The sequence below is a fragment of the Schistocerca americana genome, chromosome 5 (genome assembly GCF_021461395.2).
Source record: "Schistocerca americana isolate TAMUIC-IGC-003095 chromosome 5, iqSchAmer2.1, whole genome shotgun sequence".
Lineage (NCBI taxonomy): Eukaryota > Metazoa > Arthropoda > Insecta > Orthoptera > Acrididae > Schistocerca > Schistocerca americana.
Window position 1 is genome coordinate 339,306,065 of NC_060123.1, and position 13,910 is coordinate 339,319,974.

At 43.9% G+C, this 13,910-nt stretch overlaps 1 protein-coding gene across 2 annotated transcripts in view; it reads right to left on the reverse strand.

The window, feature by feature from the left end:
• Window positions 1-2,464: 2,464 nt before the first annotated feature.
• Window positions 2,465-13,910, reverse strand: part of LOC124615920 (adenylate kinase isoenzyme 1) — a 111,175-nt gene continuing 99,729 nt past the window's right edge. For both annotated transcript variants that reach the window (XM_047144101.1, XM_047144103.1), the window contains 2 exons: window positions 13,717-13,902; window positions 2,465-3,100 (listed from right to left, as the gene is read on the reverse strand). In XM_047144101.1, coding sequence (XP_047000057.1) covers window positions 3,023-3,100; window positions 13,717-13,902 — 264 coding nt within the window. In that variant the 3' untranslated portion in view covers window positions 2,465-3,022. The remainder of the gene's footprint in view (window positions 3,101-13,716; window positions 13,903-13,910) is intronic.

A 13,910-nucleotide genomic window follows, 5' to 3' on the forward strand; every position in this document is an offset into this window, starting at 1 on the left:
TTTGTTTATTGTTATTTTAAATTCAGATTTTCTAATAGTAGTCTAATCATAAGCCAAATAGCCATAAATATAACATTCCTGTTTGCTAACAAGGTTCCACTATTTTATATTTTATAACGTTTCCCTACTATTAAATTCACATGAATTTATGTCGTACATGAATTTAAAAATAGGTATATAAAAACACACCCGTATGCAGATGACACGTATCAAAATTTCAAAACAAATGGTCATGCACTTTCGGAGATTAACGATATTGAACAAAACAACATTTACATTTTTGTAATGTTTCCGCTTTTATTCGATATTTATTCCACACATAGCAAATTGCGTCCCGCTAGAAACACTTGAGTATTCGAATGCAACACTGTGTCAAAATTTCAAAGCAGTCCATGAATAACGTTCACAGGTTTGCGATTTTGAAGAAACGAACACCTACGTTTCTACTTGTATAGAAAACGTAGATGTTCTTAAACGCAAATCTCAGAAAGTTTTTGACCGATTGCTTTGAAATTTTGACACAACGTTCCACTGGTATTATCTATTTTAAACATACGTAATAAACAAATGTATGTAAATTTAATAATATGTAAACTTTGTTAAAAAAACTCAAAAATTACGTACACATGTATTATACATCGAGGGTATAAAATGGAGAATGGCTATGGCAAGGAAAGCGTTCCTGAAGAAGAGAAATTTGTTAACATTGAGTATAGATCTAAATGTCAGGAAGACGTTTCTGAAAGTATTTGTATGGAGTGTAGCCATGTGTGGAAGTGAAACGATAAATAGTTTAGTCACGAGGAGAATAGAAGCTTTAGAAATGTGATGCTACAGAAGAATGCTGAATATTAGATGGGTAGATCACATAACTAATGAGGAGGTATTGAATAGAACTGGGGAGAAGAGAAATTTGTGGGACAATTTGACTGGAAGAAGGGATCGGTTGGTAGGACATGTTCTGAGGCATAATTTAATATTTGAGGGCAGCGTGGAGAGTAAAAGTCGTAAAGGGAGACCAAGAGATGAATACATTAAGCAGATTCAGAAGGATGTAGGTTGCAGTAGGTACTGGGAGATGAAGAAACTTGCACAGGATAGGATAGCATGGAGAGCTGCATCAAACCAGTCTCTGGACTGAAGACCACAACAACAACATATTATACATCATGTATTAAAGAATTAGATACCTAAAAACACGCCCGTATTAAATTTGAAAGTTGTGTCAAAATTTCAAGGCACTCAATTAAGAACTTTCAGAGGATTTTGATCAAACGAACATTTACATTTTTGTTTATACAGGTTTATCTATACATTTATGTTTATTTCATCATCGTTGAATCCTCACATTGTGTTGAAAAGAAGATAACAACCTGAATATATTATTGTATCATTTTTAACATAGATCATGTAATAGTGTAGCTACATATCACAGTTGTAAAGGAAACGGTAATTAATGATTGAAAAATGATTTTGGAACCTTATGATGTGTTTTTATAAAGCGGAAGGTTACAGGAAACCAATATTAATTTTTGCTTTTCATCGGTTGAGGGAAAAACGGAGAGTTTGACAAGCCACTGATTTCCATTTAGTTTTCTCCTAAACTGCTGTTATAACCACATCCTTCCTTTAACACTTAATTACCCTGTATGCGTCATGACTTGTTGGTGTTACTCGTTTAGGTTTCAGTAAGAAACAGAAACGACTTGCTATCAATATAATTCGTAACTTCTGTTTATGGAGTCTATTTTGAGCAAAATCTTTTTATTTGTGTGTGTCAGAGCATTCTAAAAATCATAATGTAATAAAATTATTTGATACTATACTGTATAGAAAAAAATTGTGTACAGACAAATATTTTGCTTAGTATGTTCTCATATTTCCTTTTTGTCTCATCTTCCAGCAGCTTCATTATCTATCCAGTATTGATGACTTCCGTTGAATATCCAAATCTTCAACATCTACCATTTCTCCCATCGTCTCTTCCCATCTTCAGACGAACTATTCACGGATGCTTCCAATTAGTCTTGCCATCTAATCCAGTCTACTAATATTATTTCATCTGTTGCATATAATTTCTTTTCATCATGTATCCGATATAGTCAATAAATATTTAGCATTGTTCGATAGCAACAGATTGAAATGAATCTCATTTATTTCTAACGATTTTTTTATGGCGTTGAAATGCTTATTAATATTTTCGAGTCCTTAGGTAGTGCCCTTCAATGGAGCTCCGTTGATTGGAGCGGATTTATTACGCAATAAACACCTCAATTTATCAGCAATAAAATATCAGTGTATGCTGTAACGCATGAGAAGAGAAACTTCCCTAGTACAAGCCAAAAAAAAAAAAAAAAACGAAAACAGAAATTGTTTTATTGACTAGCATTGCAGTTAATTAGTCGGAAGATAACTCGAGTTTTATAGGAAATAGAGAGAATTATGGTTAAATAAAACAAACAAATGTATGTCCCTCATTCTTTATTGGCGAATGTACAGTAGAGCAAGGAACATGTTGTGAATGGAAGTGAAATGTGTAATGATTTTATTGCTGATGAAGTAACAAGTCAATGTGGTTGATTGTAGAGAAGCAACAAAGTTCGTGTTAATGGTACTGGCGGTGTCGTATAATAATCACTGTCATCATGCATTACAATGCCGTGGCAGAAACTGCAGCAGAGTTTACCTAGCTCCTCCTCCTGTAGCGTGCTGGTACATGGGAAATTTACCCAAAACTACAGTCATACTGATGCATGCTTACACTAATTTTGAAAATCAAACAGTCTTCGATGTAGCAGAACGCCTCAACTTACACAGTAAGGTCCTACATTTGCACCGAAAGCTTTGTGCCGATATAAGTCTTGCAATAGATCAGCAATGGACATTTTTTCTGCGTGAAAGGATATAGGATCCGTCTTCGACACAACGAAGGCAATGTAAGTTTCTAAGTTGTTGCTGGATGTTAGTGACGATGTTGCTGTGTAAAGACGAAACAGTGAGAACTTCCGTGGAGAGCGACGATTTACGCACTGGCCACCACCTTGTCCAAGCACTGCTGCACCTCGTTGAAGATCACGTCCGGGTCATTTTCAGCGCTGATCTGAAACAAGAGCACAGAGGAAGACGTATCAGTGCTTCAGAATCACCCGTAAACCTGTGGGCACAACTAGTATTTTGTGCCGGTCTCCCACTAAAAAAAAATAGGTCTAGTTTCTGTTCACGAACTTAAACTTGCAATGGATCTACTGCAACATCCACTGAAGCAACCTGAAGAAACCTGAGAAGTTTAAATTCTAGTGAAGTTTTGAATGTAACTGAAATGGATACTGTACGGAGATGGGGAAAAACAATATATTGTTTGTATTCACGTATCAAGTACACTTCAGACCATTAAAACTGAAACACCAGTAAGGATAAAACGACGATGAAATTTCAAATACTGTGCGCTTACAATATAATAGGAAGACTGCATGATTAAATTTGTATATGATTTGGCGGTATACAGGATGTGAAATTTTGTTCACACAGCTGGTACCTCTTGACAGCAACAGTGACTCCCACCTGGCGAACATCGAGTGGAAAAGTCTTGCATATCAGACACGGATCATTCCAAGTCCTGCTGAGGTCCACAAGGAGCACAGGCTGCGGCGTGTACGTCACGAGGGTAGACCTAAGCACACTCGCTAGCTCTTGTCAGCAAACGAACTGCGTTTCTACACGTCGTAATAGGGTATTTCTGTACAAACGAGAATTACATCTTCTACTGCAATGCGCCATTATGGACTTATACTGATTACTAATATTACTACGAAACACACTATCTTGGAGTAAGCTGTAATTTAAGATCTGTGCTTGACATAAAAGGCATAATGGCTTGTTTATGCCATTAAGCCTCTTCTGCTTACCAGTGCTTAATTCACATAAGGAGTAGTGCCACATGTAACAGATGATCATTTTGGTATGATTTTAATTTTATTGTACGCACTACAGTGGTAATAAATTAGTGCAAGGGCTACGGACTACTAAACAGCAAGACTTCATAATAGAGCATTCCAGTAGAAGATGCAATTCTCGTTTGTACATAAATGCCCAATTACGAGTTAACAGATGTGCAAACACAGTACGTCTGCTGTTCTGAGAGAGCGAGCTCAGGTCTAATACCCTCGTGATGTACGCGCCGCGGCCTGTCTCTCTCGTGCGCTTCGAAGCCCTGCAAGCAACGTCATTTCTGTACCAGAGTTCATCAGTCGTACCGTAGTGGAGGGTGCGTGGTGGCGCGTACGTCACTCAGCAAGGATGCCAAATGTTTTCAGTGAGTGTGAGATCTGGTGAATTCTCTGGTTGGGGCTAAAGTCAACACTGTGTGTCGAGCTAGGACAGGACAGCATGGACAACATGTAGTACTTTTTCAAAGATAACGTAACGAAGACCTCGGAGATGGACATAGGCATCGGCCTTAACACATCAGAAACGTAACTACTGTCCAAATTACAGCTCCTGTGAACCAGAGGTGAACGCAGTGATGCCTTATACCATCACGCCACTTTCTGGGCCCGTACGATGATGACGAAAGCAATCTCCTCGGCGCCTTGTCAAGCAGAAGTATCCAGCTCAATGCTGTACGCAGTCCTGGGACGCGTCCGAAAAGAGGACGTAGTTCTGTGCCTGTATCCAGTGGTGTGTTTGCGTGTACGATTTCCCTCGTGTGTCTCCCTTTTGCCGCGTCAATGGAAGCCGCAACGATAGTAGTTGTGCTGACAATGCGTGCTGCTCTACACTTCGTTGGGCTGTGCGTGTGGACACTTGCTTTCCTGGGAACAAGCCCATTTCCTGATTCAAGACGGGTGACGTGGCTGTATGGTCGAGTGAACAATATGTCTGCCTTTTTTATTATCCAGCATGGTGGTTCGGTGCATCCGCAACTGTAAAAAATAACTGAAAACAAATCACAGCACCTGTAGCTATTTTATTTTCTGATATCACGACCAGTTTAGGCCACCAAAGCCACTTTCAAGTGGTTATCAGCCTACCGCCGTGCGGGTACGCCGATGCAGATAGGTCGTTTGGAAGGCCCACTGAATCGTACATTCAGTAAAATGGGCGTTCTCTTAAATGAAAATTCCTCCACTAGAACCCACAACTGAATTCAGCGAGCTATGTAGAGCATGCTCTGAACGTTTCTATCTCCCTAACTAAAACTGATAGAGATTATATTGTAACTGACTTGTATACAGTTGGTTTAAATAAATCAGCTACATGACAGAGAAAATAACGTCCTATTTAAAAAGTTATTACTCGTTTCTGTAACTCTCTGGAAAGTACGAGGGGCGTTCAAAAAATATTACATTTTTCTCGGCCAATTTCGGTTGAAAATATGCTGACTTTGTTGTTCCCGCTTCAGTCCCCATAGTTTCCTGACATTACGATAGGTGGCGGCGCTATACGTAGCCTTCAAAATGGCGTATGTAACGGAGATGCGTTCTGAGCAGAAAGCTGTCACTTAGTTTGCTTTGGCGAAAAACCATAGCATCGGAGATATTCCAAGGCATTTGTAGAATATCTGCGGAGACCTGGCATTGAACGAGGGCACGGTGAGTCGTTGGGCGAGGCGTCTGTCATAGTCGCAACATCGCGCAAACCTGTCCGATCTCCCGCGTGCCGGCCTACTGTACACAGCTGTGACTCCTGCGATGCTAGAACGTGCGGATACTCTCATTCCACGTGATAGACGGTTTACAGTAAAACAGCTCGTTACACAGTTGGACGTCTTTGTTTGTAGTGCTGACACACTCGCCCACCAGTTTTGGGTACTCAAAGGTGCGCGCACGCTGGGTTCTTCGCCGCCTAATAGGAGAACACAAAGAACAACTATGGAGCGTCTGTGCGGAATTGCTGGCGCATTACGAGGCTGATTGTGACATGTTTTTGTCGAACATCGTCACAGGTGAAGAAAAATGGGTTCATTCATCACTTCGAACAGAAAAACGGCGTTACCAGCTCTCCTCTGAAGAAAAAGTTGAAAGCTGAACTCTCAGCCGTTAGAGTCATGGCGACGATCTTCTGGGACTCTGAAGTGGTAATTCCATTTGATGTCCTCCCTCATGGCGCACCGATCAACTCTGAAGTGTGTTACGCTACCCTCATGATATTGAAGAAACGACTTCAGCGTTTTCGTCTCCAAAAAAAGGCAACAAAAAAAACCGTTTGGCCCGATAAAGGTTGCACCCCGCTTGAGGCAGTATGTTGATGATGGGGAAGATACTGATGCAGCCTGACGTAGGCCCCGACGTCGGCCAGTAGAGTATTACCATGCGGGCATACAGGCTTTCCCCGTACTGTGGCGGAAGACTGAGGCACTGAACGGAGATTATGCTGAAAAACAAGTTTTGTTGCCAAAGTATGATGAAAGTGATGTAAAAAAATTCAAAGCTCCATCTTTTTACCCTCACGGGCCAGTCGCGACTGACCGACCACCGCATCATCCACTGCCAATGGCACTATTGGATGCAGTGTAGAGGGACTTCGAGTCAGCACACCACTCTCCCGGTTGTTGTCGGCTTTCTGGATCTTGGAGCCCCTACTTCGCTTTCAAGTAGCTCCTCAATTGGCATCACAAGGCTGAGTGTACCGCTTTCCAGCCCTCCTACCAAGGAAAAATCTCTGGCAGTATCCGAAATCGAACCCGGGTCCTCCACATAGCAGACTGACACACCGACTGTTGAGCTAGGTACATGTTAGAAAACGTGGAGCCGTCAACGACGTCGTTGTGAAGCAGCTCCCCGTCAGGCTGATGTTAGTATACACGCAAAGAGGAAATGGAAGTGAGATGTCCCTTGTGACGTAGGCTACCTTTCTTTATGGGCTAACGGCTTCCAGAGCTACTTACTGGTCCGCGTAACGTTCTGTGGGTGACTACCTGCGCTGAGTTTCGTTCGAAGGTGACAACCGCAGATCAGGGCATTGAAACTTCCTCGTAGCCTTCAGCTATTTTAACAACCCATTGGGCCTAGTGTTGTACTGTGAAGAACGCGGAACAGCCTATGCATCATGAAAACCCGCTAGGAGGTGAAATGGAATTGGAGGTGTCTACACATAGCGTCACTTCGGCGATGATGTACGCACGATCTAGAAGAGACAAGAGAAGTAGTTTGAACGCTGCACCGCAACACATCGAGGCGACTATCTGCGAAGCTTGGCTGTTAGCGTGCTGGTGTGACATCAGGGGGCAAGAGACAACGCTAACTCGCTACACAAGGTGCAGTCAAATCCAAACTAGACAGAGGGGAAAAAATAAGTAAACTGTTTATTATTTCAAAAGTAATCACCATAACTGTTACTACATTTATCCCGCTATGCGACAAGATGACCAGTGCCTTCATGAAAAAATGTTTGCGATGCCTGCGGAAACTTGATTGTACGGAGTTTTGCACCTTTTCATCCGAAGCAAATCGACGGCTACGAATTTCCTTCTCCAGAGCTCCAAAAATGTGGAAGAGATCTAAAGTGTATGGAGGACTTGTAAGGGCTTCGCAGGGAAACTTTGCGGTATTTTTTATTTGTGGTAAGTGCCTATGGGACCAAACTTCTGAGGTCATCGGTCCCTAGGATTACACACTACTTAATCTAACTTAAACTAACTTACATTAGAGACATCACACACACTCGCACAAACCCATACGAGAGGGAGGACTCGAACGTCCGGGGGGGGGGGGGGGGGGGGCGAACCGTGGACGCCCTAGGCCACGCGGCTACCCCGCGCAGCGCAGTGAAACTTCTGCAGCGTAGTTGACACAACAGGTACGCCATCACCGGGAAAGCCACGATGACCTTTTTCTTTAACTGCAAGTGCCTGCTGCTCATTGACTTTATGGAATACGGCACTACAATAAATTCACTGTGGTACGTGAACACATCGCAGGAACTGAAGCGCGGCATTAAGTCCAATCGCCCAGGAATGTTGACGGATGGCTTCACTCAATTGCAGGATAATGCTCGCTCACATGCTGACGAGGTTGTTTGTAGTACGCTGCAGAAGCTACGCTGGGAAGCCATTACACTTCTTCCATACAGCCCAGATCTCTCCCAATGTAATTACCATATCTTTGGAGTCCTGAAGAAAGACGTTCATGGCACTCCTGGCAACAATGATGTTTGCCTAGGCTACCGCAAACATTTTTCCATGAAGGCATCGGCCTTCTTGCGGCGAAAACGTATTAAGAGTTATGCCAGTTATTTTAAAGTACTTATTTAATATCTTTTGGTGGTTGTTTACATTGTCCCTGTGGACCTGTTCTGTGCGCTTGTTAAATGTTACAGCTGGCTGGTTGGTGTTTTGGAGTAAGCGCTACCTTTCCATCTATGAGTACCGGAGCTGTGAAATCCTGGGTAGCGGGAAGTGACTCCGAGTCGAAGCTCGAGAAGTGGGTTTTGCACGAACTGCCGCCATCCACGGTTCTCCTCGGCTTCTCCAAATTAAGTTTTCGTTCTGCCATCGAGCGACCTGGCGTCACTCTTCGCTAATTAATTCTGGCGCTAATTGTACTTATTTGCGTATTTATTATATTTATTAAACCTTGTCTCAAGAGCAACATACAATTGTGAAAGGTTGTTGCTGTGCTACTCTTAATACGACTTTTGCGCTGACTAATTGTGTTACTGGGCCTTGGAGCCGAAGTTTGAAACCTTAGTAAGCCTTAGTGATATTGATTGACTCTTGAATGTGAAACAAGTGCCTTGGTATTAACTTCATCCTGCTATTTATTGGGTGCATCTCTGGCAGGTTGTTATGTAGCTAAATGTTTTTGAGAACACCAGTTCTCAGTGTCCGAAAACTAGTCAGAAATATTGTGTGTCTTAATTTAAGCCGTCAGGCGCATAATTGTCAGTGGTCTTAAAATTTTCTTATATATGAGATAGACTTTGATTCATAAAAAGACATTGGTAGCAGATTCACTAAATTCCTCTGACTTATTATTTTTATTACCTAAAGTAATCAGGATTAAGATATTGTCGTTTTAAAGGAATTTGTTGATATGATTGTTAAATAAAGCGAGTGATAACAAAAGCGGTCCAGTCCTTCCTATTGTTTCTCTATTCCCTAGCAGAAGAACGTTTCAAAACATTCTACTTACTTTTCTTTCCACCTATCTAGTTTTCATTTCACTGCTCCTTATATAACCTGTACTTCGATAAGCTGTGTTGCTTTTAATTGGAATGCCCCGGAGTGCCTGATTGATGTGGAAGGGCAAGTGCAGGCATGCTACACGTTGAGCTGAACACATATCGCCTCATCTTACTGACTGTGCTGGTTGTTAGTTCCAGGTTCGCTCGAACGGGGATAGGTGGGGCCACCAAAGAGACTTATTACTGTTGCATTATTGTGCTGAACTGGAAGGATATTGTAGTGTAGCTTGTATTGCGCAGCTTTTATATTTTATATTAAGTAGGGTGCACGCAAATGGGTTGCTGTTAGTTTCGGTACAAGTAAATGCAAATGATTTTTCTTAAATTATATAGACAGATTGACAAGTTGGTCATTAAATTGAAAATTGTAAATCATACAGTGATAGCTCATAACTTCCGTCCTATCAATGCAATTTTCTTGTCTTACTTACAAGTAGCAAGTAGCACGTCGACCAACCGAGGCCGTTCCACCCCTCAGTTGTTCTTCCATTCAATAAAAAAATAAAAATAAATAAAAATGTGTGTGAAATCGTACGGGACTCAACTGCTAAGGTCATCAGTCCCTAAGCTTACACACTACTTAACATAAATTATCCTAAGGACAAACACACACACCCATGCTCGAGGGAGGACTCGAACCTCCGCCGGGACGAGCCGCCCAGTTCCTGACTGCAGCGCCTGAGACCGCGCGGCTAATCCCGCGCGGCGAGTTCTTCCATTACGCTTAGTGATCAATATAAAAAAAAGCATATTGGGGCCGAGATATAACCTACTGATGCTGAATCGATAAGTAACTACTAAATGTGACCTAGGGCATTTACTGAAGTATAATGCAAGATAAAAAATTACATTCCCAACAATAACAAGACCGTTTGCTCCACATAACCGGTTGAAAATAAATTCGGCGTTGCTACATCGGCAGTCTGAGAATAAATGCCCTACAACCCACATAGCTGAAGTCTTCGTGCCGGCCGCGGTGGTCTCGCGGTTCTGGGCGCGCAGTCCGGAACCGTGCGACTGCTACGGTCGCAGGTTCGAATCCTGCCTCGGGCATGGATGTGTGTTATGTCCTTAGGTTAGTTAGGTTTAAGTTGTTCTAAGTTCTAGGGGACTAATGACCACAGCAGTTGAGTCCCATAGTGCTCAGAGCCATTTTTTGAAGTCTTCGCAAGTACGTGCTCGGATAACTTCGACCACGAGCACCGTCCTAGGGGAATTCGTTTCGTTTCGAAACCTTTATTATTGTTTAATAGATAAAATTTTTCACTTACTTAAAAAGTTTGGTGAAGGAAGGTGAACGTAATGTCGAGAAAAAACGGTACTGAAATCTATGGGTAAAAATGCTTTTGGAAAGTTAAAAGGTCTGTGTCAGCAATAAGAATTCCAGTGGAACTAAGGAATTGATTCGCAAAGTATTTTACATGGAGTACATCATTACGTGACAGTAAACCTCTGACAGTCAAAAAGAAAGAAGAAGACTATTTTGAAATGCAGTTTTGGAAAATATGTTTAAATGGGCAGAAGTCAAAACATAGGAGAAAAAAGATTAATGCAAATAGTAAGAACGTGGGAAAGATATCGGCCACACTGCGAAGAAACTGCTTGCAATGAAGATTCATCGAAGGGAAGACTGAAGGAAAGATAGCGAGAAGAAGACGGGATCGAATGCTGGATCAGATAAATAACTGATGAAGTTACATACCACTAGATTAAGAAAAACACACAGGACAGCGGAAAGAGCAGAGCGACCAAAGAAGAGGAAGGATTAATTTTCGTTAGCGATAGTATGAAAACGAGATACTCCAGTAATTAACATTTTGGGATAGTGAGGTACACGAATATTAAGATATCTGCTTAAAACGCGAACAGCATGTCTCGGTCGAGCGGATTCGGTGATTTCACGTATTGCTCCATCAAAATACTCTTCGGCCAACCCTACGGCATAGAAAGGTTCCGGTAGCTTTTCTATCGGAAATAACAGATGTCGCCTAGTGATGGGGGTGGAACAGAGAGATATTTCCATTCGCCTAACTGCGCGCCATGGCTGTGCCATCTGAGGCGGGAACATTACGGTCACTGCGCTGGTATACGGGTATTTGCCCAACGCCAAAAAACGCCTGCTTTCGGTTCAGTTGGCCACGCTTAGCATACAGTTGACGTATGCTAGACTGAGATCATAGAATATTTAAAAAATAATTCATCGCTAAACAAGTGGCTTACAAAACATTAGTTCCAACGATTCTTGAGTATTTCTGATAAGTCTGGTACCCTAACGAAGTTGAATTAAAAACGAAGATGGACAAGATCCAATAAATAGCAGCGCATTTCGTCACGGGATCGTTCAGACGGAGCAAGAGCGTTACGGAGATACTAAACAAACTCTAGTGGCAGACGCTACAAGAGAGGCGTTGTGCATCGCAGAGGTTTACAATCGAAATTCCGAGAGGCTTAGTTTCGGGAAGAATCGGAAAATATTTACTTTCCTCCCAAATACATCTAGCGAGATAACCACAACGAGCAAACGAGAAATTAGAACTAATACGGAGATAGATCGACAGTTATTCTTCGCGGGCGCCATTCGCGAATGGAACAGGGATAGGGGCATCAGATAGCAGCACCCTCCGCTACACACCGTCAGATGCATAGAGGAGTACAGGTGTACATAAAGTATAGAGCAGTGGACTGTACAGAAAAGAAGAGGGAAAACTACACTCCTGGAAATGGAAAAAAGAACACATTGACACCGGTGTGTCAGACCCACCATACTTGCTCCGGACACTGCGAGAGGGCTGTACAAGCAATGATCACACGCACGGCACAGCGGACACACCAGGAACCGCGGTGTTGGCCGTCGAATGGCGCTAGCTGCGCAGCATTTGTACACCGCCGCCGTCAGTGTCAGCCAGTTTGCCGTGGCATACGGAGCTCCATCGCAGTCTTTAACACTGGTAGCATGCCGCGACAGCGTGGACGTGAACCGTATGTGCAGTTGACGGACTTTGAGCGAGGGCGTATAGTGGGCATGCGGGAGGCCGGGTGGACGTACCGCCGAATTGCTCAACACGTGGGGCGTGAGGTCTCCACAGTACATCGATGTTGTCGCCAGTGGTCGGCGGAAGGTGCACGTGCCCGTCGACCTGGGACCGGACCGCAGCGACGCACGGATGCACGCCAAGACCGTAGGATCCTACGCAGTGCCGTAGGGGACCGCACCGCCACTTCCCAGCAAATTAGGGACACTGTTGCTCCTGGGGTATCGGCGAGGACCATTCGCAACCGTCTCCATGAAGCTGGGCTACGGTCCCACACACCGTTAGGCCGTCTTCCGCTCACGCCCCAACATCGTGCAGCCCGCCTCCAGTGGTGTCGCGACAGGCGTGAATGGAGGGACGAATGGAGACGTGTCGTCTTCAGCGATGAGAGTCGCTTCTGCCTTGGTGCCAATGATGGTCGTATGCGTGTTTGGCGCCGTGCAGGTGAGCGCCACAATCAGGACTGCATACGACCGAGGCACACAGGGCCAACACCCGGCATCATGGTGTGGGGAGCGATCTCCTACACTGGCCGTACACCACTGGTGATCGTCGAGGGGACACTGAATAGTGCACGGTACATCCAAACCGTCATCGAACCCATCGTTCTACCATTCCTAGACCGGCAAGGGAACTTGCTGATCCAACAGGGCAATGCACGTCCGCATGTATCCCGTGCCACCCAACGTGCTCTAGAAGGTGTAAGTCAACTACCCTGGCCAGCAAGATCTCCGGATCTGTCCCCCATTGAGCATGTTTGGGACTGGATGAAGCGTCGTCTCACGCGGTCTGCACGTCCAGCACGAACACTGGTCCAACTGAGGCGCCAGGTGGAAATAGCATGGCAAGCCGTTCCACAGGACTACATCCAGCATCTCTACGATCGTCTCCATGGGAGAATAGAAGCCTGCATTGCTGCGAAAGGTGGATATACACTGTACTAGTGCCGACATTGTGCATGCTCTGTTGCCTGTGTCTATGTGCCTGTGGTTCTGTCAGTGTGATCATGTGATGTATCTGACCCCAGGAATGTGTCAGTAAAGTTTCCTCTTCCTGGGACAATGAATTCACGGTGTTCTTATTTCAATTTCCAGGAGTGTATATAAGTCATGATGGGATTATAAAGCAGAGGCTATGTGGAAGGAAAGAGGAGACGAGAAAGAGAGAGATTTGAAATCGCGAACAATGGCCATGCACATGGGGCTAATAAAAATAGCAGGAAACTGATGACGATAATGCGGACTGCAGATAAATCATTACTTAGATGCAGACGACAAACTGTAGCAAAATATCAGATATATTTCACATGACAGACAACTACATGAACAGCTGTATGAGCTGTTAAGAAAAATAAAGGAAACTCACTGATGATGGTGAAACATCACCGAAACATGTAATGAAGAAGGTTGCGTTTGCTCAGGGCAGATAACTTTCAAAACATGTATATTTACGCTCTCATTTGGTAGCGGTAGCTGGTGCCACCACCCCTGGGTTCACTCACCGTCCGGCACTTGTCGGCGTAGTGTTCGACGACGGGCTTGCTGTGGGTGAGGAACGTCTGCAGGCGCTTCTTGATGGTCTCCTCGTTGTCGTCGACGCGGCCCGACGTCTGGGCGCGGTGCAGCAGCCGCTTCGTCATCGTCTCGGGGCTCGCGTCGAAGTTCAGGACCAGCGTGCACGGGCTGATCTGCGCAC